This window comes from Peromyscus maniculatus, chromosome 8 (genome assembly GCF_049852395.1).
Source record: "Peromyscus maniculatus bairdii isolate BWxNUB_F1_BW_parent chromosome 8, HU_Pman_BW_mat_3.1, whole genome shotgun sequence".
In the NCBI taxonomy this organism is placed as follows: domain Eukaryota; kingdom Metazoa; phylum Chordata; class Mammalia; order Rodentia; family Cricetidae; genus Peromyscus; species Peromyscus maniculatus.
The window spans coordinates 82,228,922-82,256,314 of record NC_134859.1 but is presented as its reverse complement, the minus strand read 5'-3'; the positions used below and the strand labels follow the sequence as shown (position 1 = coordinate 82,256,314).

The window sequence follows — 27,393 nt, the reverse complement described above, 5'->3', positions numbered from 1 at the left end:
CTCTCCTCAGTCTCAATGCCTCAAACCCTCCTGGGGCAGAGGGAGGGCCAAGACAAAGCATCCAGGAACTCAGGATTATTTTTCTCTTCTTTTAAAAGAAAAGTAAGTGGATGATTAAATAGTAAATGAGGCTGGGAGCTCCTGGTTCCCAGGGGCTTGTCCCCTGCCTTCTTTTCGTCTCTGAATCACTTATGAGAGTCCAACCCCAAAGTAACGAAGGCCAACAACTCTCCCAGTCTGGAGGCTGGAACCATCAGCAGCCACTGGCTGGGTTTTCCCTGGCAAGAGGGTCTGTGGTCCTACAACCAAGCCAATGGAAGGTTGGGAGTCAGCTGAAGAGCCATGCTCTCAGAAGCAGGAGGCAAGAGAGACTGGAAATGTAGCTATCCTCAGGTAGAGCTGTCCCACAGTGCCAGGAGACAGAGAGGTCGTGGAGAGAGGGCGGTTACCTCTTTTCGGTGGTCTGTGCTGCCCCAGGATGCGGATCGCTTGTGTATGCAGAAGCTGGCCCGCTCACCTTCTGGCTCCTGCCAGGATAGGGGTGTCTGCAGAAAGACATGCAGTCAGACAGGCAGCTCTGCAGGCAGGAAGCAGCCAGCGGTTTCCCGGATAGAGGTGGTGACCTATGAAGCCTTCTCACATCTGTTCATCAACCTCGCGGACACACCCAGGCTGCCTTATTCTTCCAGGGAAGGAAAGCCATGTACATGGCCTTATCCCAATTTTTACTCTCCAGGAACCCTTCCCCAAGGTCTAACAGTGTTGACCTCCTCTCTCTTTTATTTTTTTTTATTGTGTGTTTGGTACTGGGTATGGAACCCAGGGCCTTGCACATGCTAGACAAATGTTCTACCACTGAGCTACATCCCTCTTCCTCCCTTCCTTATCACTTTTTTCCCCTCCGAGACAGGGTTTCTCTGTGTAGTTTTGGTGCCTGTCCTGGATCTCGCTCTGTAGACCAGGCTGGCCTCGAACTCACAGAGATCCGCCTGGCTCTGCCTCCCAAGTGCTGGGATTAAAGGCATGCACCACCACCGCCCAGCTCCTTATCACTTTTTTCATGTGTTATACACCTAGTCAGTCTGGGTACACTCCAATGGAAAGGCCAAGTACTGCCTCTCTCCCAAGCCGCTTCAAAAGAGCCCTGTATCCTTTATTCTCACTCCCTGTGTGCTAAGCCAAGGCCAAGTGCCTAGGAGCCCATGAAAAACAAGTCACCAGACGGGATTCCAAAGAGGAGCCAGGAGAAAGGTCTCCATGGGTGCCTCTGGATGAAGCAGGTGGCAACTGTGTACCATGGTGCCTCAAGCTCACTTCATCACACAGAGGGAGTGTCGGGAACTCCAAAGTCCTCTTGAACAAGCAAGGAAAAGACAATTTCAAAATATGGAGCCAGAATTCTGAATGGCCCACTCACACCTCCTCCCCACGGGCCTTCCTGGCTCCTCGTGGGGAAGGACTTCCCATTTGCTGCCTTCCTCTCTCTGCTGCATGAAGACAGGGGATCCAAGATGGTGGTGGAGGAGCCCCCTCTAAAAGGGGGAGCTATTGGCTTCAAGCATGAAGCTCAAGAGGCCCAGAGCCCTCCCCATCACTAACATCCTACTTCCATTCCAGGAGAGGGGCCAAGGGGAGGGCTCCAGGGGGACCAATTCCTCTCTGACTACTGTGCACAGGCTGCCAAAAACGCAGGGCCTGGGAACTAGCTCCTCTAAGAGATCTGCTGACCTCCCCCGAGAGGCTGCTGCACACAGAGAGGGGGAGGATCAGGGGAAAACAAGGCTCCTCACCACCCAACAGCTGCTAAGAGGAGCTCACTGGGCAGCCTGAGCCAGGACCGCCTTGTGGGACAGCTGCATGCAGAGAAGCTTCTGCAAACGGAGCCTCTGGCCCTTCCTGCCTGCTGCTGCCCATGAGCAGGACCTTTACCAGGGCTGTGTAATCCAGCCCGAGTAAGGCAACTGGCATCACCAGGGAGCGTGTCCTCAGGCCCATTCCCATCGTTCTTCCTTTATGAAAAGGGCAGCCAGGAATGCAGCGTGTGCCCAAAGCCCTCAGGTGATGCTGGCTCTTACAGTCTCTGGGAACCAAGTAGCTGATCTCCTTCCAAATGTCCACGTCTCCTAGACCAGGGTGTCTGACTTCGGAAGAGCTGCACGGGCTGACAGGGAACACAGCCCATTTCCCCCTCAGCTGCTAGGATTCTGCAGACACCCGCATGCCCTCCTTTCCTGGTATGCCTAAGCCAAGCTGGCAGATCACCAGTGCTGCTAGCACAGCTGAGTCCCCCACATCCCTGTCACCCCTGGAAAAGGAGCAAAGAGTACAGAGGAGAGAGAGAGGAGGCAAACCCAGAGGACGACACTCACTCCTGGCCTCTGAGAGGCGGGTGGTGAAAGACGAAACACCCGGGGTCAGCTTGCAGCTGGCTGCTAACACCTCTTCAAATGCTTCAACCACCTTCTTCTAGGAGATGTGAAGGAGCAAAAGGGAAGTGTGGGCTGGCATAAGAGTGGAGGAGGGATGTGAAAACGCCTGGCAGCTGGGATCGTCTCCTCTCCTGCTCCACTTCCCGCCTCTCTCTCCTCAGCACCAACCACTGCCCACTCTGTGTCGATGGAATGCTAAGGGCATCACTTTTTCTCAGCATCTACCATCTGCCCAAGGGGATCTTCACCCCACCCCTCATCCCAGGCAAACCCATCTCTCCCTCTCCTTGTCTGTCCCTCACCCACTGGTCTCTAAGCCTCTTCCCACTTAAGACGGGGTGCCTGACGGCCACCCCCAGCCTTGCCAGTGTCCTTGTAAGAGGGGGCTGAAGGAGCTGGTGCATGCTGAGAGGATGCGGCAATGTGACCACTGAAGCAGGGACTAGAGCAAGGTGCTGTAAGCTAAGACAGCCACTGGAGAGCCAGGCACGCCTTTGATCCCCGCCCCTGGGAGGCAGAGCCAGGCGGATCTCCGTGAGTTCAAGGCCAGCCTGGTCTACAGAGCGAGATCCAGAACAGGCACCAAAACTACACACAGGAACCCTGTCTCAAAAAACAAACAAACAAACAAAACAAAAACAAACAAACAAACAAAAAGCCACTGGATGCTAGAAGAGGCAAGGAGGAAACCCCGCCCCCAAGAGCATGGCATCCTGAACCAGATGTCATGCACCTGCACCAGCACTTGGGAGGCTTGAGGCTATCGGACTGTTTTCAAGGCCAGCCTGGGCTACACAATGAGTTCAAGGCCAACCTTCCATAGTAAGGACCCTACCACAAAAAAATAAAAGAAAAACAGCTTCTGAGAGCAATTGGCCACGCCAATACTTCCATGTCGAGTCACTACAACTGAACTTGGAGACTTCTGGAATCTAAAACCCTGAGGGAATACACATCTGCTGTCTTAGGCCATGAAGCCCTGGAGTAACTGCTAGGCACCCCAAGAACGTAAGACACCAGGGACGCCTGACCTCCAAGCTGCTTCCAGGCTGCTGTGAGTACGGTCAAGCCTAGCTTGTATCACAGTCTAGCTTTCTGCCTCTCTAACTGCAGTAGGTATGGCGGGGGGTGGGGGGGGGGCACGACCATCCTTCCTGAGCCTCCCTACAGAGGTCTAGATCATGGTCTCCTTAGGGAACAATAAAGTCACCGCTCAGACCCATCTCAAGGGGGTCACCAGGTAGGGTCAGGCCAAACTGTGGGACAGCAGTGGTGAGTGGTCACTCTAGCCCCTTTGAAGAAAGGAGAGTCTAAGGCGTAGAAGACCCCAAAGTCATGCTTGTCAGGGGCCTCAAGCACTAGAACGGACTTACTCCACACCCTGGCGAAGGAAGCAACTGGGTACGGAGTAAGCTGACTTACGAACCGTGAGTGGAGCAGCCAGCTGTGGAGCAGCCAGCTGTGGAGCATCCAGCTGTGCAGCTGCTCAGACTGTACAGAACTGGACATGCATGGGTAGAGTATGAATGCCTTGCCAGGGATTCTAAGATTCCAGGGTGATATGCGGAAGGAGAGATGGACATGGAAGTGGAAGACAGCTTCCCAAGGAGCTAACAGGGCAACAAAAGGAAGTCGGATGGAATCCTCCACACTAGAATGTCTTTTTTTTTTTTTTTTCTTCGAGACAGGGTTTTTTCTGTGTAGTCCTGGCTGTCCTGGATCTCACTCTGTAGAACAGGCTGGCCTTGAACTCACAGAGATCCGCCTGGCTCGGCCTCCTGAGTGCTGGGATTAAAGATGTGAGCCACCGCCGCTAAGTTTCTACCTGGAGGTCATGACCAGACGGAGAAGAGTCCAGGCTCTCAATGTCTCCAGTGCTCCTGAGCATACTCTGATTGCAGAGCTGGGCTAACTCTTAAGAACGTTACCCACTGTATCTGTTAGAAATAGAGCAGCATGGGACCTGGCTGGGGAGCCATAGGACAAGCTCAGTTCAGCAAGGAGCCAGTCCCTTGGGACTCTGGCCAAACAAAGAGGCTCTGAGGGTGGTCCACTGGCCAGTACCGAGAACTCTGGCTGCAGGTGGCCAAAGCCACCATTGCTAACTCAACAGTGACTAGACGACCCTCAGATTTTCCATCATGACTCCATTTTCAAGTATTTGCTGTATTGTCAAACCGTGTCCTGAACCACTGGTCCCGGTCGCTAGTTTGGAAAACAGGCTCTGTGCCCAAGCTCTCACACCCACAAAGAAAAAGTTAGAAGCCTGTGATGGTCACGCTGAGTTACGTGCCATCAGTGAGCACTGAGCTCAGGGAAAGGGAGGACCCACCCCTCGGTCCCACCCCTGCCGCTACAGGTGGGAAAAAGACAGAAAGGAAGTCCTCTCCAACCAGCAAGCTGCCTCCACCTCTGGCCTTTGGGATGCTCTATAATGTCTGTTAAGGACTTATGCTATCTCCCCCCCCCCCCCGACCCAAACGATAAGTCAGAGGTCCATGTGGGGAGGAGAATCACAAGGGCTTTCCTGTCTTACCAATGAGTGAAGCAGAAATGGGGATGCAAGGAATCAGAGTGTGGGTGGAGCCAGGCAGGGCAGGTACCCGAGGTCCCTTCTGTGGGCAGGATGCCACCAGCTGGGGACTTTGCTCAAACAGCCATGCCAGCTGTGGTAAGCCCACTTCCCCCTCCAGGAGAGTACAAGGCTTAGATGCTTTGCACAGCATGAAGGGAGACAGGTGACCACAGGATGTGCTGCCATCGCTGGCCCTGGTCTGGGCCCAGTCACTGGGAGAGCCCGACTCAAAAGCACTTGGTGGCCAGCTCTGGGTCACCAAATGGCCTGGGGGAAGGGTGGGCCACTGCGGAGAAATCCCACTCCAAGGCCACACTCAAAACCACACCCAGGCCATTCTGAAAACCTCCTCTCAGACACAGGACTTCCCACCGAAGATGGAGACGCCACAGGGGTGGGACTGGGGGAGTGACTTCCTTCTCTGGAAGTTAATGCTGGGGAGACCTGTTCACACCTTTCACATCGTTCCTCCAGGCTCAAAACACGCTGGGCTTGTTTTAGGTATAGCTCAGGAGCAGAGCATTTGGCTAGCATGCGCTGGCCCTGGGTTCCATTCTCAACACTGCAGAAGACACAAACCACGAAGCAGTACTTCCCGAGTACCCCTCCCCAGTTGTCACGATCACTCTCCTTCCTTCTTCCTAGAATAGCTGTTTCCCCAGATGAGACCCTCCCATCTTCCATTTGTTCCTCTGGCCTCAACTATGTGAGGATCCTAGCTCCCATGTGGATCTATGGCTGCCCGAGGACTGGCTTCATACTTGACTGAAGGCACCCAGCATGGCCAGGAAGGGGAGCCTGAGGTTGCTGACGACATTACCATAGTCTTGGATGCTGAGAGCTTTCAATCACCTTCTGCCCTGCGCAGAGGCCTGGGGTACACAGCACACCCAGCTCTCTAATGGCAGGTGGTGTGTGTCAGCACACCCAGCTCTCTAATGGCAGGTGGTGTGGGTCTAGGGCCTCGGTGCTGACACTGGCTTGGAATGAGCAAGGTCCCTGGTCCTTCTAGGGATTTTTCTGGGAAGGTGCTGCTTAGCCTCAGCCATAACTGAAAAGCATGTCCCTGGGAGTGTCAGGTAGGATACAGACTCCAACAAAAGGGGTCTAGGCACCCAAGAGAGCGGTAACAAGTACCTGCCAGTTACACTGAACGAATCAGACCACGACACGCTCCACTGCTGTGGCTAGGAGAGAAGGGGCACAAGTAGAGAAGGGTAGCCCAGCTGGCTTGCTCAAAGCAACTGGGAGAGCTCTGGCATCCACCATGCCCGATGGCTGAAAAGCTTTCAACGAGCTCGGGACGCAGCTCAGTGGTACGGGACAAGCACTTGCCTTGCACACTCGAGGCCCTGGGCTCCATCTCCAGCATCACAAAATTTAACCAACTAACTAACCAACTAACTAACTACATAAGCTTTCAAAGACCTTAATAGATCTAGCCTCCGTCCTCCTCTTTTTCTTTCCCCATACTCCCTGAAAATGTCTTCTTTATCTGTCCTTTCTGGGTGATCTCTTGCTGTTTAGAAAGGAGGTACAAGGTCTTCTGGGGAGATGGCAATTGAGTCTAAGGCTTTTACAGTGTAATGCCAGTGCTAAAAACGGCAGCTTGTGCCAGGCCAGGGGCCTCCAGCAGGAATTTGAGTGGAGCCCAAACCTAGAAGCAGAAAATTCCCTGAAGAGCAGGACTGGAAGACGGGCAGAGTGCATACTTGGGGTTGGAAGCTTTATGCTGATCAGAATTCTCCCACCTCTTGCCTGCAGCCACAATATTGACAGGTTGCTAAGAGTTCCTCGAGGGCTGGAGCCCATCCCAGGGAAGAAGAAAGCTGGAGGGCTGGGCCTTGCCAGACCCATGGAGGCACATCGCTGACCTCTGTCTTGCTGTGGCAAGAAGCCCAGACTTGTTATATAAAAGATCTGGCCTGCAGCTGGAGCTGAAGCAAAAACATGCAGTTGAGGACCCAGGCCACTCCACTTGGCCAGAGGATGCCTGAGGCCAGGCCTGCCGAAGGGTGACGAGGAGAAAGCTATGTGAGGAGTGGGGTGGTCGCTTTGCAGGAGGCTGGCAAGCAGGAAGTGACAGGGGTAGGGATAAGTGGGCCGCACAACTGCCTGATGTCTAACAAAGGATGCTCATGAGTCTACCCACTGGAAGCAACCTCAAGTCCCACTCCTGCAGGAAGCCCTCCCTGATTAAGCACATTCTCTGGCCTGAGTCAAGGAAAAGGAGTGTGTCCCCACAGGCCCACAAGAGAGAACCTTGTTAAAAGGATAAAGAGAGATCAGTGCTGGGCTCCCAGGAGGGTGCCCACTCCTCTCCCCGCCCCTTCCCCCTGCACATCTAAAGAGGACTGTTGGCGTCACCTCACTAGCCTAAACTTGTTTCAGCTATTTCCGGTGCGACGTGGGGCATTTCCGGGAGAATCTTGCTCCTCCAAACTCTGCAAGACACTCACCCCATGACAACCCTTGGCTGTTCACTGGCCTTTCAGGGAACTGGAAACCAGGCTCAAAGAAACCAAATCTTGTTCCCATTGAAAAAGAGTGAGCATTCAAACATTCATTAATAACATTTGAAAATGGATCTCATAAAAAAGGAACCAATGGGATGTGCTGAGAAGGAGGCAGAGTGAGCTGCATGGGAAGGGGGGAGTCTACATCTCTTGGCCACCATGCAGCATGTATGTGGGCAGGACAGGTACACTCTACTCCACATGCAAAGGAAGAGCTGCCTCGCTCCTTCTCGTCCTGTTACCCAGAATGGAGGGCTGAGGTGAGCTGGGTGTTCTTTCCTACATTTCCACCTACTGAAGAACAACTCAGGTGTTTTGACATTGAGCAGGACTCAGCCTATGCCCCCAACGGGAGCCTTACTCTCACCAAATTAACTGCTAAGAAGACTGAAGTCCTGAGTCAGACTAGGAAATATCTTTGGGTGACTTCCAGATGGGATGGCTTCTTGCTCAGGCTAACACGGTCTTATCCAAAAGATGGACACACAGATGGAGGTCCCTTCCAAGGGCAGGACTCTTCATGAAAACACAGGAGAGAAAGCTAGGCTCTGCAGGACTCAGATGGGTGCCCGGGAGGCCTAGCCTGGCTGCTAGCGAGGGGCAGCTCCTCCCAAGAATGCCTTACTCCTATTGCTCCAATGGGGTCGAGCCTGGCCCAACACCTCTTTGTCCACTTCCTCGGCTGCCTGGGGGAATGCAAACTGGACTGAACGTTGGCTTTAGTGTAACTTCAGGAAAGCAAATTTCATCTTAAAAATCCCGAATTCCAGAGTTGGCTGTGGAGTCCCCACATGTAAACGCTGAAAACCCCAGCTTGACGTCTCTCTTCCCCAGGCAGAAGGAATGCAAACTCTTTTTCATCTACATTTACAAAGAAAAACAACAGCAATAACAACAAAAACCCTGGTAAACAGTAGAGGATGAAGAGTGTCTATGAACAACCAAAACCCAGGACAAGTCATTTCAATGACAGAACTCGTGAGTGATGGACCAGAGGCCCCCTCAGCCAGCCCTCCTCTCTCTCCCTCCTGATCCCATTAGGAGACAGCTGCATTACCTGGGTGGCCTTGTCATTGGTACAGCAGGTGAAGGCCCCATCGGCATCTCGTGGCCACTGGCCCAGAAGGTAGGAACTGAGGACGGTGTCCAGGGAGAATGTACGTCGGACCTGGGGTGGCTGAGGCCTCCACACTGACTTTTCTGGGGCCACCGAACATGGGACACTGGCTGAAAGAGAGCACAGCCCGCAACGCCTTGCCATCAGCATGGAGGACGGAGTCCTGGTGACCAGCCTCCTCTCTGGCAGGACACCTCACCTGCCGGCCACGTCTTCACTCCTCCCCTCCCCCACAAATAATTTAAAGCAGCAAAGGCACATCCTGTCTGACAAGCTTTCCTGACTTCACTTTAGCACTGGGAATGATTTTCACCAGTTCACACTGGAATTAGGGGTTACTTTTTTTTCTTTTCTGTTTCGTTTTTTTTAATGCAGGGTTTCTCTGTGTAACAATCCTGGCTGTCCTGGATCTCGCTCTGTAGACCATGCTGGCCTCAAACTCACCGAGATCCACCTGCCTCTACTTCCCAAATGCCAGGGGTTAAAGGCATGTGCCACCATGTCTGGCTTTAGAAGTAATTTTAGACTCTAAGCCCAGCTCCCAAGTCTCCACACCGAGACTCCTTGGAGGAACTCTGTTTCCCAGCCTCAGAGGGAACCCCATGTTCACAAAATCCAAGCTTTCTTCTCCCTTTCTAATTGTCTGCCCTCCTTCCTCCCCCCTGTATCCATTTTTGAAGCTTCTACTCTGCACAAACTTGGCTCAATTCATTAAAAAAAAAAAAAATTTTTTTTTCCCCTGGAGCCGAGGACTGAACCCAGGGCCTTGCGCTTGTTACAAGCGCTCTACCACTGAGCTAAATCCCCAACCCCAAAATTTCTTTTCTTCTTTTTGTGCTGCTGGGGACTGGATCCAGAACCTTATATAGGCTAAGCAAGCATTCTACCACACAACTGTATTCCACAACTCCATTTTTCCCCCCAGTTTTTTTGAGATAGGATCTTGCTACATTGCCCAGATAGCCTTGAACTGACTGCGTAGCTCACGCCCACCCTGAACTTGTAATCCTGATGTCTCTGTTTCCCCAATAGCTGGGATCATAGGTGTGCATTCCATGCCCAGCACGAAGGAGTCTTCCTATTTCCTCCAGTCAGGCAGCTCCAGGAGAGCGAGGGCACTGGCATGGAAAGAATCACAGAACTCCTAGAAGAGGAGTCCAGTTGAGGAAACTCTCCAAGTCTGCAGGTCCTTTCCTCCCCCTTCTCTGCCTCTTATCTGAGTGGTAAAAACAAAAACAAGGCAATTATGAATGCATTCATTTCATTTTATGTCGGCTAAAGATTTCTGGGAGAAATTAAAAGTTGAAGCTGTTTTTAAAACGTAAGGGTTTTGGAATCATCTGGAAGTTTCAGTGATCTGGGTTGACCCTGTTTTCCATGGCCACGTTCAAAACATTCCACTATCTGCAGATCTACAAAGACTCTCCTTTAAACAGAACAAAATGCTTTCGCATCTGTAGTAATCCCTTGGTAATTTATGTGTATATTCAGCACAGCAGAAAGAACTGGGAACTGTAGGTATAAATAGACTCCAAGAGGTTTATATTAAAGAGACACAAAAAGATTGGCAGTTCCTCAAAAAATTAAACAGAGGAGTCCCTGAGGGTTCAAAAATTCTACCTCTAGGTACAGACTCCCCTCAAAACAAAACAAACAGCAACAACAAAACAAACGTGAAAGCAGAGATTTTTAAAGTTATTCATACACCCGTGATCACAGTAGCATCTATTCTAACAGTACGGGAATAACACTGACGTTGCAAGGTGAAACAATCCAGACACAGACAGGCGGGCAAGTGTCGGATGATTCCATCTTCATGAGGCAAAGCCACGGGGACAAGAAGGAGGCAGAGGTGGCCATGGGCACAGGAGGAGGGGGAATGGAAGCTACCGTTAATAAATACCAACTGTCTGGGATGATTAAAAAAAAATTCTAGAAATGATGTGGTGATGGCTACACTGTAAATGTACTCATGCCACTGAATCATAAACTCACGATGCTTAAAGTGGTAAATTTTACATCATTTATGTTGCTACAGTTTAAAAAAAAAAGATACTAACAGTGTCAGTCTCCAAATTAATTTAAATATATATATATATATATATTGAAAAGCTGTAATCAGTATAAAATATACTATACTATATTATATTTGCCTTATTCCAGCCATCATAAAATCCCAATTCAAGTATCAATGATCTACATATTTGCCATTTTTAAAGACTGTATGGTGCAAAGCAGTAACTTGTTTAATCATTCCTATATTACTGAACACTTTGTCTCCTCTCTCATATGGAGAGCGTCAGTGCTAGTGCATTGCCAGCCTTTCTTCTTAGTTTTTAATTTAACCTTTGTCATATTTCTAGGTCATCTCCCTTGGCCAGCAAGTAAGTACTCCCTTAGAAGAACTTAAAATGACTTTGAATGACAAAGATGTAAGTATGAACTGTCGAAAAGTCAAGAAATATATAAATCAAACCAGCAAAACAAAATACAAAAACAAAACAAAACCTCAACCTCATCACCCAGAGATAATCACTGTCAATATGTGGGTATGGTGGTGCACACCTTGAATCCCACCACTCTGGAGGCAGATCTCTTGAGTTTGAGGCCAGCCTGATCTACACAGTGAGTTCTAGGCTAGCCAGGGCTACATAGAGAGATCCTATCTTAAAAAAAAATACATACATATGTGTGTGTGTGTGTGTGTGTGTGTGTGTGTGTGTGTGTGTGTGTGTATGTATATATATATGTAATCCTTACCTTCTGAATATGGATACACATACATTTTAAAAATTGAAAAATGGGCTGGGCACCAGGAAGCGGTCACGCACGCCTTAAATCCCACCCCTTGGGAGGCAGGGGCAAGCTAAGCTTGGTGAGTTTGAGGCCAGCCTGGTCTACAGAGTAAGTTCTAGGATAGCCAGGGCTATATGGTGACACTCTGTCTCAAAATAATAAATAAATAATGATTAATTAATTAATAATGGAAGCACATCATAATACTGTTTGGCTGTGTTTCTACCTCCTTTCCAAAGGAAACCAATATGACTATAGCATACTTTTGCAGGGAGGTTGGTTTTTTCGTTCGTTTGTGTTTTCAAAACAGGGTTTCTCTGTGTAGCCCTGGCTGTCCTGGAACTGGCTTTGTAGACCAGGCTGGCCTTGAACTCAGAGCTCTGCCTGCTTCTGCCTTCTAAGTCCTGGGATTAAAGGGGTGCATCACCACCGCCCAGCATTTTTGGCTTTTTGAACTGTTCTCTTGATATAGTCTATTCAGGCTTTAAACGTGCACTCCTCCCGGCCCCTCCTCCTAAGGGTTAGGATTATAGGTCTGCACCACCATGCCTGGCCATACAGTATTTTAAATGATCATAACATCTCTACACTAAAATTCTCCAAGGCCTCTTTCAAAGCTGGAAGTCAGGAGCTAGCAATATGACTCAGAGGGAAAAGGCACCCGAGGCCAAGCCTAAAGACCTAAGTTTGATGCCCAGGACTCGGTGGTGGAAAGAAAGAACCAGCTCCTGAAAGTTGTCCAGGTTGTCCTCTGACCTCCACTCTCATGCCATGGCTGTGCATGTGTGCAAGACACATATACAACACACACACACACACACACACACACACACACACACACACACACACACAAGATATCAAAAAAAAAAAAAAAAAAGCCGGGTGTCAAAGGCCCTGTGATGTGACCCACTCACTGGTCCCGCGCATGTCACTCCCTCCTCTACATCCCAGAGAGGGCACACTCTCACACTGTACCATTTCCCACCACTGACCAAGCCTTCTCTCCTCGGCCTGGTGTTGAAATCTGAGCTATTTGCCAGGCCAGCCTAACTGCCTCCACCTCCTCCCCAGCCTCCAGATCCTGGGAATCCCCTTCAAGGAGTGTCTCGGAATGTCTCGGTTTGCTCGGTATACTTTGTCCTCCTCTTGTACTTACTGTTCTCTCTCCTGGGTGGCAGGTATTTGTGACCCCTAGATAATGAATAGCCAGCGAGGTCAGGCTCTGATTTGTCTTTGTAGCCCCCAGTGTCTACGGCATAGAGCTGGCAGTTGGCAAGCCCCCAAGCACTGGAAGGAAACTGAAAAATCCATAGCAGAAAGATAAAGCTTCTGTAATTATACCACCGAATCTGTCCAGATCCATACCAGCCGCTCACCCTGAGCAGAGACCCCAGAGCCCTTGTCTATCTTTCCCTCTCGGAGGCTTCGGAGGGCTCAACCTCTTTCTTGACTTTCCCGTGACCTTGTTACTGCAGTAAGTCAGTGACAGCCCACTAGTTCAAGAACTTTACCTTCCACACAAGCGATTCAGTTGCTCATTATTCTGCGCTGGGCTTAAGATGTAAAGTGGTAATTCAAATATTTCTAGGGGCTTCTGGTCTACAACAGAAACCAGCTCAGACACTGAACTGCTGTCCTGTAACCCTCCATGAAGACTGCCCCTAACAGCCCAGCGAGAAGGCAGAACCCTGGAAAGCACGTTTGCAATATTGCATTAACGATAATAAAGAGGCAGGTAAGCAAATGACTGGCATGTAGGCCAGGATGTCATAGTCCCAGAGGCTGCTGCTTCTTCAGGACAGAAACTGTGACTCCAGGGCTGAAGAACCGTGATGGGGGAGAAAGGTCATTCAGAGTCATCTGCCCCATCCTCTCCGCTGGAAGACTCTCCAGAGACCCTGACATATCTCATGCTTCTATGGTATTTCTCTGTCGTGCACCATTGCTACAAAGGACTCGGGTCTGCGGTCCCCTTTCCCTCTCGTCGGCCCTGGAAAGGGACAGGGAGACTGAACCAAGTCAAGGCACTGAGAAGCAGTGTCCACGACACCCCTCATCTCAAGAAGGTGGCGCATCCGAAACCTACACCAAGCCTGACTTCCACCTGTTGGGAGGCTGCTGGATACCTGCAGGGGACTGCCTTTTTAGCTCCTCTCAGGGACGAGGCATTGCAAGAGGCAGAGGCAGGCCTGACTTTGGGTCTCCTGAAATCCTGGCCTACATGCCAGTCATTTGCTTACCTGCCTCTTTATTATCGTTAATGCAATATTGCAAACGTGCTTTCCAGGGTTCTGCCTTCTCGCTGGGCTGTTAGGGGCAGTCTTCATGGAGGGTTACAGGACAGCATTTCAGTGTCTGAGCTGGTTTCGTTTGTTTCCTGTGAGGCCTTTGAAATCTGTCACAGAGGAATCTATCACCAAGTGACCACGGCAACCACACAGATTTTACATCAGTTCCCATCACCCCGCATAGCCACCCTATTCTGTGAGCTATTGCTGGGGTCCAACGTCAAGAACAGTGAAGCGAGTGGTACTTCACTCATAGTACTAAGAGACAGGGTCCAGGAAGTACTCAACATCCTGGAATTGGCATGATAGTACATTCTTTCCAACTGCCTCTAATCAAAATTGTTCACAAAGACTATGTGACTTGTTCCTCCATTTATACATAAAAATAACAAATAGTAAAAGAAAAATTTTGTTGTTGTTTTTTCGAGACAGGGTTTCTTTGTGTGATTTTGGTGCCTGTCCTGGATCTCGCTCTGTAGACCAGGCTGGCCTCGAACTCACAGAAATCCGCCTGGCTCTGCCTCCCAAGTGCTGGGATTAAAGGTGTGCGCCACCACTGCTTGGCTAAAAGGGAAATTTTTAAAGGAACTAATGAGATAGAAAGGGAGGGAAGGAGAGAATGGAATGAAGAAAATCAAGTATCGTGTGGAAGGTTGCTCTGCCTCCCCTGATGGCAGGCAGACTTGCGAAGACCTCACCACACTGAGCCCACCTGTAGGGCCCACCTCGCTTTCCCCACCCCTTTAAATGAGGTCACAGCTGGGCCCCAGCCTTATCTCCACAGTGGCCACATCCCAGCACAGAGTGCTGGCTCAGCTCCTAGCTAGCCACAAGGTAGAATTACCTCCTTTCTCAGAGCCCTTAGGAAGATTCCATGGCCCCTCCCAAATCCCCAAATTCTTGGCATGTCCCAGCCCCTTTGAGGAGACTAAAATGCCAGGTTTCTTTCATGCCTAGGAAAGAAAGGAAAGGGTACTTTAAAAAGATTAGATTTTTTTTTTTAACTAGGAAAAAAAAAAATCTACTGCTTATTTCGTAAAGCTCCCCCCGAAATGGTTTGGCAAGCACCTGCTGTTTTGGGCACCAAAACTGATTAAGAGCTAAACCAAGGCATCAATTTCCCCTAACAATAAATCAAAGCCAAAATCAGATACTGATGTGACTCTGTGCCGTCCTTAAAGGGGCTGCAGACTGGGGTGCACAGCAGGGTCCCCACCCTGGGAGGGTCCACACAAGCAGTGTAGGTCTGACAGCTGCGTCCTCCCTGGAGCGGGGCAGCCCGCTACCTTCATGGACCTGCCTCCTAGGGATGCTGAAAAGAAAAGAAATGCAAATGTGCTTTCGTCCCTCCGGAGGATGCAGGGGAGGAGGGGGAGGAGGAGGGGCCTGCTGAGAAGCCTGTTCTGAGCAGCCTCTACCTGTAGGCCTGTGCTTTTGGATGAACTGGGAAGGTGCAGAGCAGGCCTGGGGTTTGAACCTCATACACACTGGGCAAGCACCTATCACTGAGCTACAATCCCAGCCCTCTCTTCACTTTCTGTTTGGAGACAGGGTCTCAATAACTTGCCCAGGGGATCCTTGAATTCAATCTTCAGCTTAGGAAAGCCTTACTTATATTTACAATCCTTCTGCCCCAGCCTTCTAAGTAGCTGTGATTACAGGCCTGTCCGTCCCACAGGCCTGGCAAGGTATCTGTCTTTACTGTGAAAGTCCCTTCCTCTGCTAGGGACCGTCTATTGCTGTCCTCGGTATTGAGAGCAGTGGTGCAAAGATAGCAAACAGCTTGTAGCTAGACAGGTGGCCCACGCCCGTAATCCCAGCACATGGGAGGCAGAGGCATTGGGAACATGAGTTCCAGGCCAGCCTTGGCTACACAGTGATCCCTTGTCTCGAACAAACAAAAATCAACAAAGCTTCTTATAGCCGTGGGCACAGACGGCTATGGACAAGTAGTAGGTTCCACCCTTGGAAGCACCCTTCAGCTGTCTCACAAGTGAGCGTAGCAGTGGTGGGGACCCGGGGGCACACCGGAAAGATCTGGGGAGTGGGCTCTGTCCTGCCCGTGTGCGATTACAGCCGAAGGACAGGAAGTATTGAGCAGTCACAACGGTGGCCTGTGGCTGGAGGATGAACTGCTTTCATTTCTGGAAAGCGCCCCTCTCAGATTTGGGGACCTGGGAGAGAGACAGAACAACTGGCTCCTGGATCGGAGGAGACAAGCCACGATCACCACGACAGGCAATGACAAAGCAGCCGTCCCCGTCGTCACCGGGGGGGGGGGGGGGGGGGGGGGGGGGGCACAGGCTGGGTGTCTGCAGCAGGGTGGAGTGTCCTGTTTACGGCACCATTGGGTATTATCGGCCCATCGCATGCAGCAGCCTCCGCAGCCCAGCCACCTGGCGAGGCACCCTGGCACCGGGCCAGACCATTTCACCACGCGGCTGAGCAGTGGCGGATGCTTTGGTTCTTGGGCAACGGCAAATGGAAAAAACAAAACAGAACAGCACACACTAGATAAGAAGCCTTAGGTGCTATCTTCCAGGGCCACTTGGCCCTGTCTCCCAACTGCTGTGCCTGTGGGGCTTCGGGGAGAGGGGCTAAGGGAGGAGAGGCCCGGCGGGGCGGTCAGGCGGTGTCTGCCTAGTAGGGGAACGTCAAGGGGGCCAGCAGCACACACAGCGGACAACGCCTTTAGTAAGTAGGTTTGAGTGCCCGCTAAGCATCGGCTCTCTGATTGTCTCTGCTGATAGGAGAGGAGTAAGACAAGAAGCAGGGTAGAAGAGGACAGGCTGATGCCACTGCCCCGTCAGAGAGCCACCACCAGGCACACCCCTCGGGGCTTACCCCCCCTCCCCCCAGCAAAGGGGCTTTCAAAAGGGCCACCAGTCCATCTCTACCTCTCCCAAGATCCCTCACTGGAAATCAACTCAAGCCTAACCCCAGCAGAGGAACTCGGAGGAGAAAGTGATAGTGCTCAGGATGAAAACTACTGATGATGTAGGACACGAGACATTCCTGGTTCTTCTCAGCTTGGCCAAGGTGGGGACCAAGCAATTGGCCAGGAGAAATCAGCCCTGACCGAAGGGTTCTGGCTGGGCATCTGGAGGGACAAGTCCATCATTTCACCATCATACAGGCCATGTTCGGTGTAGGAGGGAGAAACCTAGGACGCAAAGATGCTATCCCTTCCACCGCCACCAGCGTGTGCCTAGCCTTCCTAGCTGGTTCAACAAACAAGGTATGAGTCCTTTTCTCATGCCATCAGGCTTTGAAAATGTCTTAGCACTGGCCTTCTCACCTCCCCTCTTTAAAGAGAAAAGAGCCCTCATGGTGACAAATTACAAGCTACAAATACGTTATAGGAAATAAGAAAATGCAGATGAGTGAAAACCCTACACTAAAAGCCATGCATGCCCCACCCAGAGATCACCACAGCGCTACATATATCCTTGGTTTTCTCCATGCACACATGCATGCTTGTGTTTGTTTTTGTTTTCAATCACTTGGGGATGAGAAGCACGCAGGGCCAGGGCAGTATGGCGGAACATGGAGGGGTCCCGCCCTGTCCTGTCCACTCTGGTGTGGCACGTGAGAAACTGGGAGAACAAAACAAAACAGGGTCCCAGACTTTCTAAACATTTCCCCAAGGACAGATCTGTGGTACATAGGAGAAGTTCCTCCAAGCAGCCTCACAGGGATTGTCTTTCCATTTCTGGACATGTGCTGGGCTTGAGAGGCATGGGTGGCCTCACGAGCTCCCTCTGGTTAGGGGCCTCCTCACTGCTTCACTCGGGGACACGTGGGTTTTGGAGGGAAGTTGTGGTAAAACTGAAACCCCCTATATGACTGTAGGAGGGTTAGAAGACCTCCATGGAAAGCCCATGGAGACCCCATCCATCCCGGCTGGCTACGTTAAATCTGGAGCTCTGAGCGGGTTTCCTTTGTTCTTTTTTCCAGGGCTGAAACTTGACCTCAAGGAAGCACTCGGTCTCTCAACTATAATCCCAATCCTGACTAACGTTTCTTTCAACACTAAATCACAGCTAATGGCCAACTTTCACAGGGAGAAGGGACTCAAAAGGACTAGACAGGAGGTGGGGGAAACGTTGTTTCCCCTACCAAGAAGATTTTATAGAGAAAAGAGAAATGGTTTTTGTGCATACACGAAGCACTTCCCAGCCAAGCTCTCCATCAATCACTGTGACTCCATATTTAAACGTACGACTCAAGACCAGTGAAACCATTTCTGGCTTCATGTCTGACTTCCCAAAATGTAGACCACATCTGCAGGCAGCTGGAGGACTGGGCCAAGAGAAGCCTTTCGGGAGATGTCACTGTGGGAAAAAAAAAATAAGGACTACACTCTGTGTATCTTCCAGGAGGCAAAGGGTAACCCCAGTGTGCATGCACTGCCCTCAAAGAAGCAGGCTGCCGGGCCTCTGACATTTGCTCGGTTCTCAAGAAACTGCAGTTAGAAGAAAAGGAAGTAGTGTGAACTTTTCACCCTTTATCTTGATTCTCTGAAGAGGAGTTCTGTAGGATTGTAGCATTCTCAAGACAAAACAAATCACCGGCAGTTACTGATCGAAGCGTGTCTTCCTTTAGGATCTAATGGGGGCCTTTGTAAGAAGAACCCACACAGTAGCCTCCTCCCATAAAACAATCCTCACCCCACGGTTGTTGGAAAGTAATAGGTTCCTTGGGGACATACAAACTCAAAGGACGGGCAAGCACCTCTTTTCCTTGCTTCACTTCTTACGGTAATGACTTCCATCAAACAGAAAAAAAAAAAAAATCATGACACCCAGTCAGCTCTTAAGTTAGCTTTTAAGGTTAGTGGGGCAAAGGGAGAACCAGATTGGGGAGGTTCATCTCTGCCGAATTTTGCAAGAGGACAACTATGAAACTGCACCCTGGTTTCTGTTCTGATTCTGTGCACCCCACACTCTCACGCATTCTCCTATGGGGCAGAGTCCCCAAGGCTTTACAGTGATAGGTCTCATCTCTCACATTGAAAGGTGAACTCACAGCTGGGTGGGTGGTGGCTGCAGTGGCGGCGCACGCCTTTAATCCCAGCACTCGAGAGGCAGAGGCAGGCAGATCTCTGTGAGTTCGAGGCCAGCCTGGTCTACAGAGTGAGAACTCATTTCTCCAAGGTCAAAGTGCAAAGTGGGGCCCTTTATTTCCCAAATAGAAGATTTTTCAAAGAAAATTTCCCACACTTGTATCTTAGACTCAACTGTTGAATGCCTTCCTGGCTGCCTTGGTTAGAGAAACCCTTGCTAGGAACGAGATGATCCTACCTGGGAACACTGCTTTAGTCACTGAGCACGTTGGGTTGGCCAAGGGAAGATGAAGACAATTTAAAAGAGAGACAAGTTCTAGTGAGGAAGGGAGAATCAAATACAAGGGAAATAAGATTACAGATTATTTTCAAACCATCACAATCATTTCTACTTCATGAATAACCATTATTAATTTTAACTCTGTCCAGTCTGTTTTCTTCCTGGCTTCCAGCAAACTTCTAAACCACACACGTTTAAGCAGCTAACATGCAATTTAACAGCCCCATTTTGTTGCCTTCCCCCACAAAATAAAATTGTTTTTGTTATTCCCTCTTGTTGAATTAGTCATGTCAGTATTCTTTTCATTTCGTGTTAATTCAGAACTGTCTCTATGAAATTCTCGATATACTATCTCTATCATGAAGAGTCAACATACGCCAAGACTACTGGGTCAAAGGTTGTGGGGAAAAGGCTATTTACACAATGCCAGAGTATCACCCCAGAAATCCCTTAAGAGGAGAATGACGTGCTTTCACAGTGGGGCAAATCTGGGTGGTCACCACCAGAAGTGATCAAATTTAGCATGACTATGCTGGAGGTACAGCTAGGGACACAGCAGATGTGTGTGAAGCCCTGGTGTTCAATCTCCATACCTGTCTTCAATGACAGTATTACTACTTAGGAACATCTGGTAGTATATACACCTAAAATAACAGTATGAAGACACAACTTTACTCATGAAAAGTTTATTTTTATTTTGAGACAACATCTCACTATGTTGCCCTAGCTAGCCTGATACTCATATAGATTCACCTGCCCTTGTCTCTTGAGTGCTGGGATTAAAGGTGTGTGCCACCATGCTAGGGTCAGATGTTCTTGTAGAAACGCTTAACCTAAACCTAAGATATCTGACATCAATCTCTGGCCTCCACAAGTGCACACACATGTACATGTGCAAATCATATCTCTCTCTCTCTCTCTCTCTCTCTCTCTCTCTCTCTCTCTCCTCCCTCTCTCTCTCTCTCTCTAGCATGTGTATTCAGAGTAGGGAAAAACTCTGGATTGACAGCCTTTTAAAAAAAGATAGAACTGGCCGGGCGGTGGTGGCGCACGCCTTTAATCCCAGCACTTGGGAGGCAGAGGCAGGTGGATCTCTGTGAGTTCGAGGCCAGCCTGGGCTACCAAGTGAGTTCCAGGAAAGGCGCAAAGCTACATAGAGAAACCCTGTCTCGAAAAACCAAAAAAAAAAAAAAAAAAAAAAAAAAAAAAGATAGAACTGACTAAGATCCTTTATGCTGAGGATGTAGGAAGAACACTTGCCTAGAATGTGTAAGGCCCTGAGTTCCAACCCCCAGACCAAGATTACAAAGAAGGCACTAAATGGGAAGTGTAAAAACAGACTAGATACTAAATGATACCCAGCTACAGTTAATTTCCTTAGGCATGATAACACTGAAGAAAACCGTCTTTATTCTCAGGAGAAGCTGCTGGAGTAAGGAGAAAGGGACATGGTCATTTCAAAGAGTTCACCCAAAAGACTGTGTACAGATGGACACATGTGAGGGTCTGTCTAGACACACATACACTGATGGACACAGGAGAACATACAGGCTTGGACAGCTTGGTCCATATATCTAATGATAGTTCTACATAGTGAGACTCTGTCCTTTAAAAAAAAAAGGAGGGGTGGGGGGAGCTAGAGAGATGGCTCAGTGGTTAAGAGCACCGACTGCTCTTCCAGAGGACCTGAGTTCAATTCCCAGCACCCATATGGCAGCTCATAACTGTCTAACTCCAGTTCCAGGGGACCCAACACCCTCATACAGATATATATGCAGGCAAAACACCAATGAAGCCAGGCGGTGGTGGTGCACGCCTTTAATCTCAGTACTTGGGAGGCAGAGCCAGGCCGATCTCTGTGAGTTCAAGGCCAGCCTGGTCTACAGAGTGAGATCCAGGACAGGCACCAAAACTACACAGAGAAACCCTGTCTCCAAAAAGCAAAAAACAAAACAAACAAACAAAACCAAAATAAACACCAATGCAAATGAAATAAAAGTAAAATATTAAAAAAGAAAAGTTTATCTGGAGAGTCTAACTTGACAATGGGAAGAACAAAACGCAGTCCGCAGCGCTGAATGAGGGAGACGGTAAATGATCTGTATGGTCTGTCCCTGAAAACAGGAAGAGACCATTACAGGTTCCTGACTCAATATCTGCCCTTGAGGGCAGAAGGCTGCAAGTCCTAAAGGGTAGAGAGGAGAGGGCTGCTGACCGACACAGCTAGTGGAAGGTCAGGACACGTAGTATCATCATCGAGAGAGAGAGAGAGAGAGAGAGAGAGAGAGAGAGAGAGAGAGAGAGAGAGAGAAGAAATGACCAAGTCAACGGTGAATACGCCTCACCGAGGCAGCTGAGACAGCTGTGTTGTAGGCTCCCAGGTATCCCTGCCCACCTCCTCCCCAGCAGGAAAATATAAATAGTGCTCAATTTACCTGTGGCTGGCCACGCCAGGAGGCCTGGTCACATGGCTGGGCAAGCTGCAGTAACCACCCAGCACACTCAGGAGCATGGGAGGGCACACAGGTTACTGGCTTGCTACACTTCACTAGCTTGGACTCTGTCAGGATCCGCTGCTCTTAGCTTTGGTTTTTGGTGCATTCTGCTCTGGGCTGGGCGACGGACACTTACAAGGGACAAAGGCTCAGTTAGGTTCCTCAGAACCGAGAATGTCCGTCACCGAATCTGCTCTGCCCCATCCGTGAAAACCTGTGTGAAGGGTTTGGGGGAGCAGCTGAGTAGCAGAGCATCTGCCCAGCATGTCTGAGGCCCTGGGTTCAATTCCCAACACTGCCAAAAACAACTGTGAACTACCTCGTCCCACTTGCAGACAGTCCGGTCGGTCGTCTCTTCACTCCAGCTCTATTTCACGTCCCCAGCTTCACAGGGGAGACACCACAAAGACTTCTACATCCGACCCCGTGAATCCCTACCTGGGCCCTGACCTTCTGGAACTGAACTGGAAATAAATGGCAAATTACCGTGCTGTGCCTGGGCTGTGGAAAAACCCCAAAGTGTGCTGGGAGACATTCCAGGGCAGCCCCTGCTCTGAAGCCCTGGTCTTGCCACGCCAGTTGTTCAGATTTCCTAAGAGAGGCGCAAAGGTTATACGGTGCCTCCAGGGTAAGCCAGCCTGAAAAGCAAGGCTGGATGTTTGGAGCCTAGAGGACAGCAGGGAGGAGAAGGAAGCAGCCAAGGGCTTGTTCCCGGGTCACCTCTCCACATGCAGCTTCCAGAGGCAGAGGTAGGTGACAAACCAGATCTTCTCCCGCATGCTGCTTCATGGTAATGTCACCTTCTATAAGAGAAGGCTTGTCTTACTGATAACAGAAGGATAATTGGATCCAGGGAAACAGTATGGGAGATTAATCACCCATATGCCCTATCCCAGCTTCTGAGACCCAGAAGGCAAGTTCAGTTAGTCTTCTTTTTAAGCAGACAGCTCTATTATCTGCACAGTGGCTCCCACACAGACATCTAAACTCCAAACAACCCCCTAGGAATTGGGGGTAGCCTTATTTGACTCTCCTCCTCCTTGCTGGTTGTCAACCACCCATCAGTTATTTTGGGTCAGGACAAAGCCAGAATAGTGGAAGATATAGGCAGATATACAAAGAGGGTCACGGAGGGAGTCTATATAACTTGATCACTTCCTAAGGACAAGCGGCGGCACTCACATAGTAAAGGCCCACAGGTCTACTTCACATAGCTGGCTGGGTCATGAAATAATCCTTTTAGGACAGCTTAATTACAGCCAGTGACAGCAAGCACCTCAGATAAAAGATGTTCACCAAAACTGAAGATGTCCGGAAAACTGCCTTTTTAAAAAAGATTTACTTTTATTTTTAACTATGGGTGTACTTGTGTGTCTGTGTGTGGGTTTGTGCATGTGCATACAGGTGCCTGGAGAAGCCAGAAGAGGGTGTTGGACCCCCCGGAACTGGAGCTACAGGTGGTTGAGAGCTCCCCAACGTGAGCACTGGGAACTGAATTTGGATCGTCTATAAGGGCGGCAAGCGCTCTTCACCCGAGTCATCTGTCCAGCCACAGAAAACTAACTGCCCCCTCCCCACCAGGTTATATAGAGTCGTGCTAAGTGTGGTGACACAGATCTGCAATCCCAGCAATTGGGGGGGGGGCAGAGGCAGGGGGATTGCACACTCTACAACAGCCTGGGCTACACAGTAAGAATCTGGCTCAACTGACCAAAATAAGTAGAAGAGGGTTCACTCATTCCCTGCAGCATAAACAAAACCACAAGAATGGCTGAATGCCCTTAGGGAGCACAGGCAGAGCGCTGAAGTGGTTTGAAGTGGGAGGAAAGGGTGGGATACAGCATGGGCTGTCTGTTCCTCTAACCTTGCTTAGTAGTCCCAGACCCAGCCTCCTTGGGCCTGGAGTTAAGGGAAGGCTAGACCAAAGGGTGCTTCCTTTAGAGTCAGCTATAACTCCTGTCCCACTTGGTACAACGTCCTGCATTTAACCACACCAGCTCCCCTGAGGCCTACCATATTCACAAGGCAGAGGGTACAATAACTGCCTAGTATATGTCACAGAAAAAGCCATCTGGCCCGGGCCCATACCCTGGCACCACTTTCTGAGCCAAACTCACTGATTTGCCCCACTGACTTCTCCTATATAAATGGCACGCATGAGTCTTCTAATTCCGAGTATTTTAAGAAGTGAAGAGCTAAGTGACGAGCAGAGGAGAGTGGAAGAGTGCTTCATCTTCTAGAGAGGAGGCATGTTCCTCCAGAAGACACCGGACATGCAGAGCAAGCTCAGCGTGGGATCACATCTGTAACAGCATGCTGGGGTAACCCTGCCGACTATGATGCTGGGTCAACATGGAGCAAGGGCCGCATTTGCAAACACAGAAACTGGCCCCCAGTCGGTTCCCAGGTCTAATACCAATCTATCCAATTGGGGAAGGGCGAGCTGCAGTCTCCTGAAAGGCAACCTAACACAGAGGCAAAATTCTGACTTCACCCCAGGATGGTATGTGAACTCAAAACAGGTCCATAACTTCTTGGGTATCAACTGTTCCATCTGTTAAGTGGGGAGAATAAGAGACATTACAAACATGTAGAAGCAACCTGATAGTCGGATTAGTCTAGTATTTATTGGTTAAATGTTTATTTGGAAATGATTTGAAACTGATTGCTCAAGAACAAGTATACAGCGCCAGGTGATGCACGCCTTTAATCCCAGCACTCAGGAGGCAGATGATCTGAGTTGGAGGCCAGCCTGGTCTACAGAGCGAGTTCCAGGACAGCCAGGGTTACACAGAGAAACCCTGTCTCAAAACAACAACAATAAAAAGAATAAGTACACAGGATACATACATAATCTTTACCCAGATCTGCCCACCAACACACATGCCAATTGCTTTACTGATGGCTTGCTGTCACATGCATTTTACACATGCTCACATACTTTCCGACACTCATACTTGACACCCACAGGTTTGCTCAAAATGTGCGAGAGAGAGAGAGAGAGAGAGAGAGAGAGAGAGAGAGAGAGAGAGAGAGAGAGAGAGAGAGAGACTTTTATTCCTTGAAAGGAATAGGCAACAAATGGGATGTTGGCGATTGAGAGACAGCAAAGGTTTTGTTATCTGGTGACAGTTTATGGACGTCTGCTCCTTTCCCTGCAAATGGCAAGCATTTAAATGTCCACTGTCTTACATGGACAGTGACCACACAGTTCAGACAAGTTCCATAAAGTGATACAAAGTCAGTTTCTATTCCTCCCTGTGTTATGGTGTATATGCCCTTGTGTGTGTGCGTGTGTGCACATATATGCACACATGGAGGCCAAAGTCTTCCTCAATTGCTCAATTTTAAATTGTTTTGTTTTGTTTGGGGAGGTCAGGTTCTTACTATGTAGCCTTGGCTGGCCCGCAACTCAGGGACTTGCCTTCCTCTGCCTCTTGGGTGCTGGGATTAAAATGGTATTCCACCACACCGAAACTTAACTTCTTAAATATTATTTGTCTGTATGATATGCGTGGGGATACAGGGAAGTGCATGCCACAGTGTGCATGTGGAGGTCAGAGGCCAACCTTCACCAGTCAGTTCTCGTCTTCAACGATGGGATCAAGGGACTGAGGTCAGGGCATCAAGCTTGTGAAGCAAGTGGTTTTTGTTGTTGTTGTTGTTGTTGTTTTGTTTGTTTGTTTCATGTCAGATGGTTAATGTGCCAATGTTGTAACAAGGTTTAATGGGCGGCACACACCATGCAATGGCATGAATTCCCAATCATTATGCTTATGAACCAAAAAAGGATTGAAACAAGTGTTCTTAATCAACCAAGCCATCCTACCAGCTCTATCTCATTTTTGAGACATGGTCTCTCATTGAACCTGGAGCTCACAAATTCAGCTCGGCTGGCCGGCCTAGGAGCCCAGAGATCTAGCTATCTCCACACCCCCAGTGCTGGAGTTAGTGTGCACCACCGAACCGTGCTTTTCCATGGCTGCTGGGGATCTGAACCAGGTCCTCAGGCTCGGGAAGCGAGCAACGACGCCATTTCCTAGACCTTCCTCCTTTTTTGGTTTTTTTTACTTAAAGACACAAAACTTATAAAACAAACAACAAGAAAGCATTATATAAATGGAAACAACTTTATTATACAGAAGAGTTTTTAGAATACTTGCTAACTAAGATTTTACCTTACAAGGTTGTGCAGTAACTGGAAAGGAAAGACGACACACAAGCACACACACATGAGGACGTGAAATCGTTCTATAGAGAGGAGAGTCATCTTGTGGAGGGACGAGTTAACTCCAAGAAGCCGGCCAGGCAGTGCTCCCTAGATGGAGCTTTCTCTCCCAGAGTTCAAGCCTCCACTGTGCCCCTACGGGGTCCTATTAAATATCACAAGGACCCCACTCCTAGCTAACCAAAAGGAAGATGAGGGACGTGCTTAGGCAGATTACAGAAAGGCTTCTTTCCCATCAGGAATGTGGGAGTGGTGGTGCCAGGGGCCACCCTACATGGAGGACTAAGTTGTTTTCATGGCACAAAGCCACCCGTGCCCACCCCCTTCCATAGGAATGCACCGTCCACGTTTCACATAGTGACACGTAAGAGAGACACCGTCTCTTACAAGCACGTGCCGTCTAGACATATCTCCCTCATACGATTCCAGATCAGTACCCACAACTACGACTCCACAGAGGCAGGAACATCAGTCTGCCCCCAGCCTGTCCCTGGTGAGCTACTCATTCCGGATGGCAATTGCCAATCTCCAAACAGCCAGAAACACCCAAAAGTCACCACCATGTCACACACACGCAGTGCTGCGCTGGCCACCCTCTTCCCATTATCCACCAGTCTACAGCTCACAGGACAAGTTCAAGGTGTGGAAACCCCACTGTGTGGTCAGCTCGGGAGGCTCCAGAAACAGACTTATCTTTGCAACAAATTTCCAGTTCTCTCCTAATCCGTTTATCGGGTGCACTTGGAGCCTGGAATAAGACATACAAACCAAAGGGAAACAAAAGCTGGAGATGAGCGAGGCGGTGGGGATGCCATGCCGGGATCAAGTTCACGACACACTTCCATGTGTGGGAAGAGACCCTTGCTTAATCAAGCAAAAGGGCTTTGTCGATCACATGGTTGTGGGCAAGTTATTTCTTTTTCTGGGTCTCAGTTTCCCAGTCTGCAAAAACAAGGAAATGCCACCCTCCCTGGCAGCACACAGGGAAAGTAAATGTAAAACATCTGAGTGCCAATTATGAGCAGCAAGAGAGACAAACAAATGAATACTGTCAAAACAAAGCTATTTATGTCTCAAGTTCTCTGAACAATACAGGTGAACTGGGGGCCTTTCAGATTTGGAATTCTCAGGCTCTTACTATGGAAACAGCCCTTTATTACTTTTTTGTTGTTGTTGTGAATACAGAACGACTCACGTGACAGCTCCATGTGCTTCCCTCAGGTTAAGGGGTACTTGTCCCCACGGTCGTGGCTCCCACAGCCCCTTTCTCCCCTCTCCATCCACACTACGCTGTTTTTGGTATAAAAGACCTCTGGTTGAATGCCTCTGTCATCTGTGCTCCCCACCAGCTCCCCACCTCCCAGGGCCTATGTGATATCTGATGGGCATGCGTTAAACAGATGCTCCCCGATTGCGGGACAGCATGACAGGTTTCTGCGAGCCTACAGCTGTGGGGCAGGGAATGCACGTGTTATCCACAGTGGTTCCTCTCAAAGCCACGTGGACGATCAAACAGGCTCAGGAAACTCTAAAGTGGAGGGAGCGTGGAGGAGGGCAGAGGGAGGAAGGGGAAGAGGAGAAGAAAGAGGAGGGAGGAGGGAAGA

General features: G+C 49.6%; 1 protein-coding gene and 1 non-coding gene across 5 annotated transcripts in view; both read right to left on the bottom strand.

Moving 5' to 3' along the window:
* Positions 1–27,393, bottom strand: part of Fam117a (family with sequence similarity 117 member A) — a 67,170-nt gene that overhangs the window by 8,792 nt on the left and 30,985 nt on the right. For 3 of the 4 annotated variants that reach the window (XM_076543197.1, XM_006971930.4, XM_042282665.2), the window contains exons 2-3: positions 8,578–8,747; positions 450–545 (exon numbers count right to left, since the gene is read on the bottom strand). Coding sequence is in view for 2 of the 4 variants with exons in the window: in XM_006971930.4 (XP_006971992.1) it covers positions 450–545; positions 8,578–8,747 (266 nt within the window). In the remaining 2 variants the exon portion in view is untranslated. The remainder of the gene's footprint in view (positions 1–449; positions 546–8,577; positions 8,748–27,393) is intronic. The other variant, XM_076543198.1, reaches the window with a different exon arrangement.
* Positions 25,250–25,354, bottom strand: LOC121831935 (small nucleolar RNA U13). The gene has a single exon (XR_006075528.1). It is a non-coding gene; the product is annotated as a small nucleolar RNA U13 (small nucleolar RNA).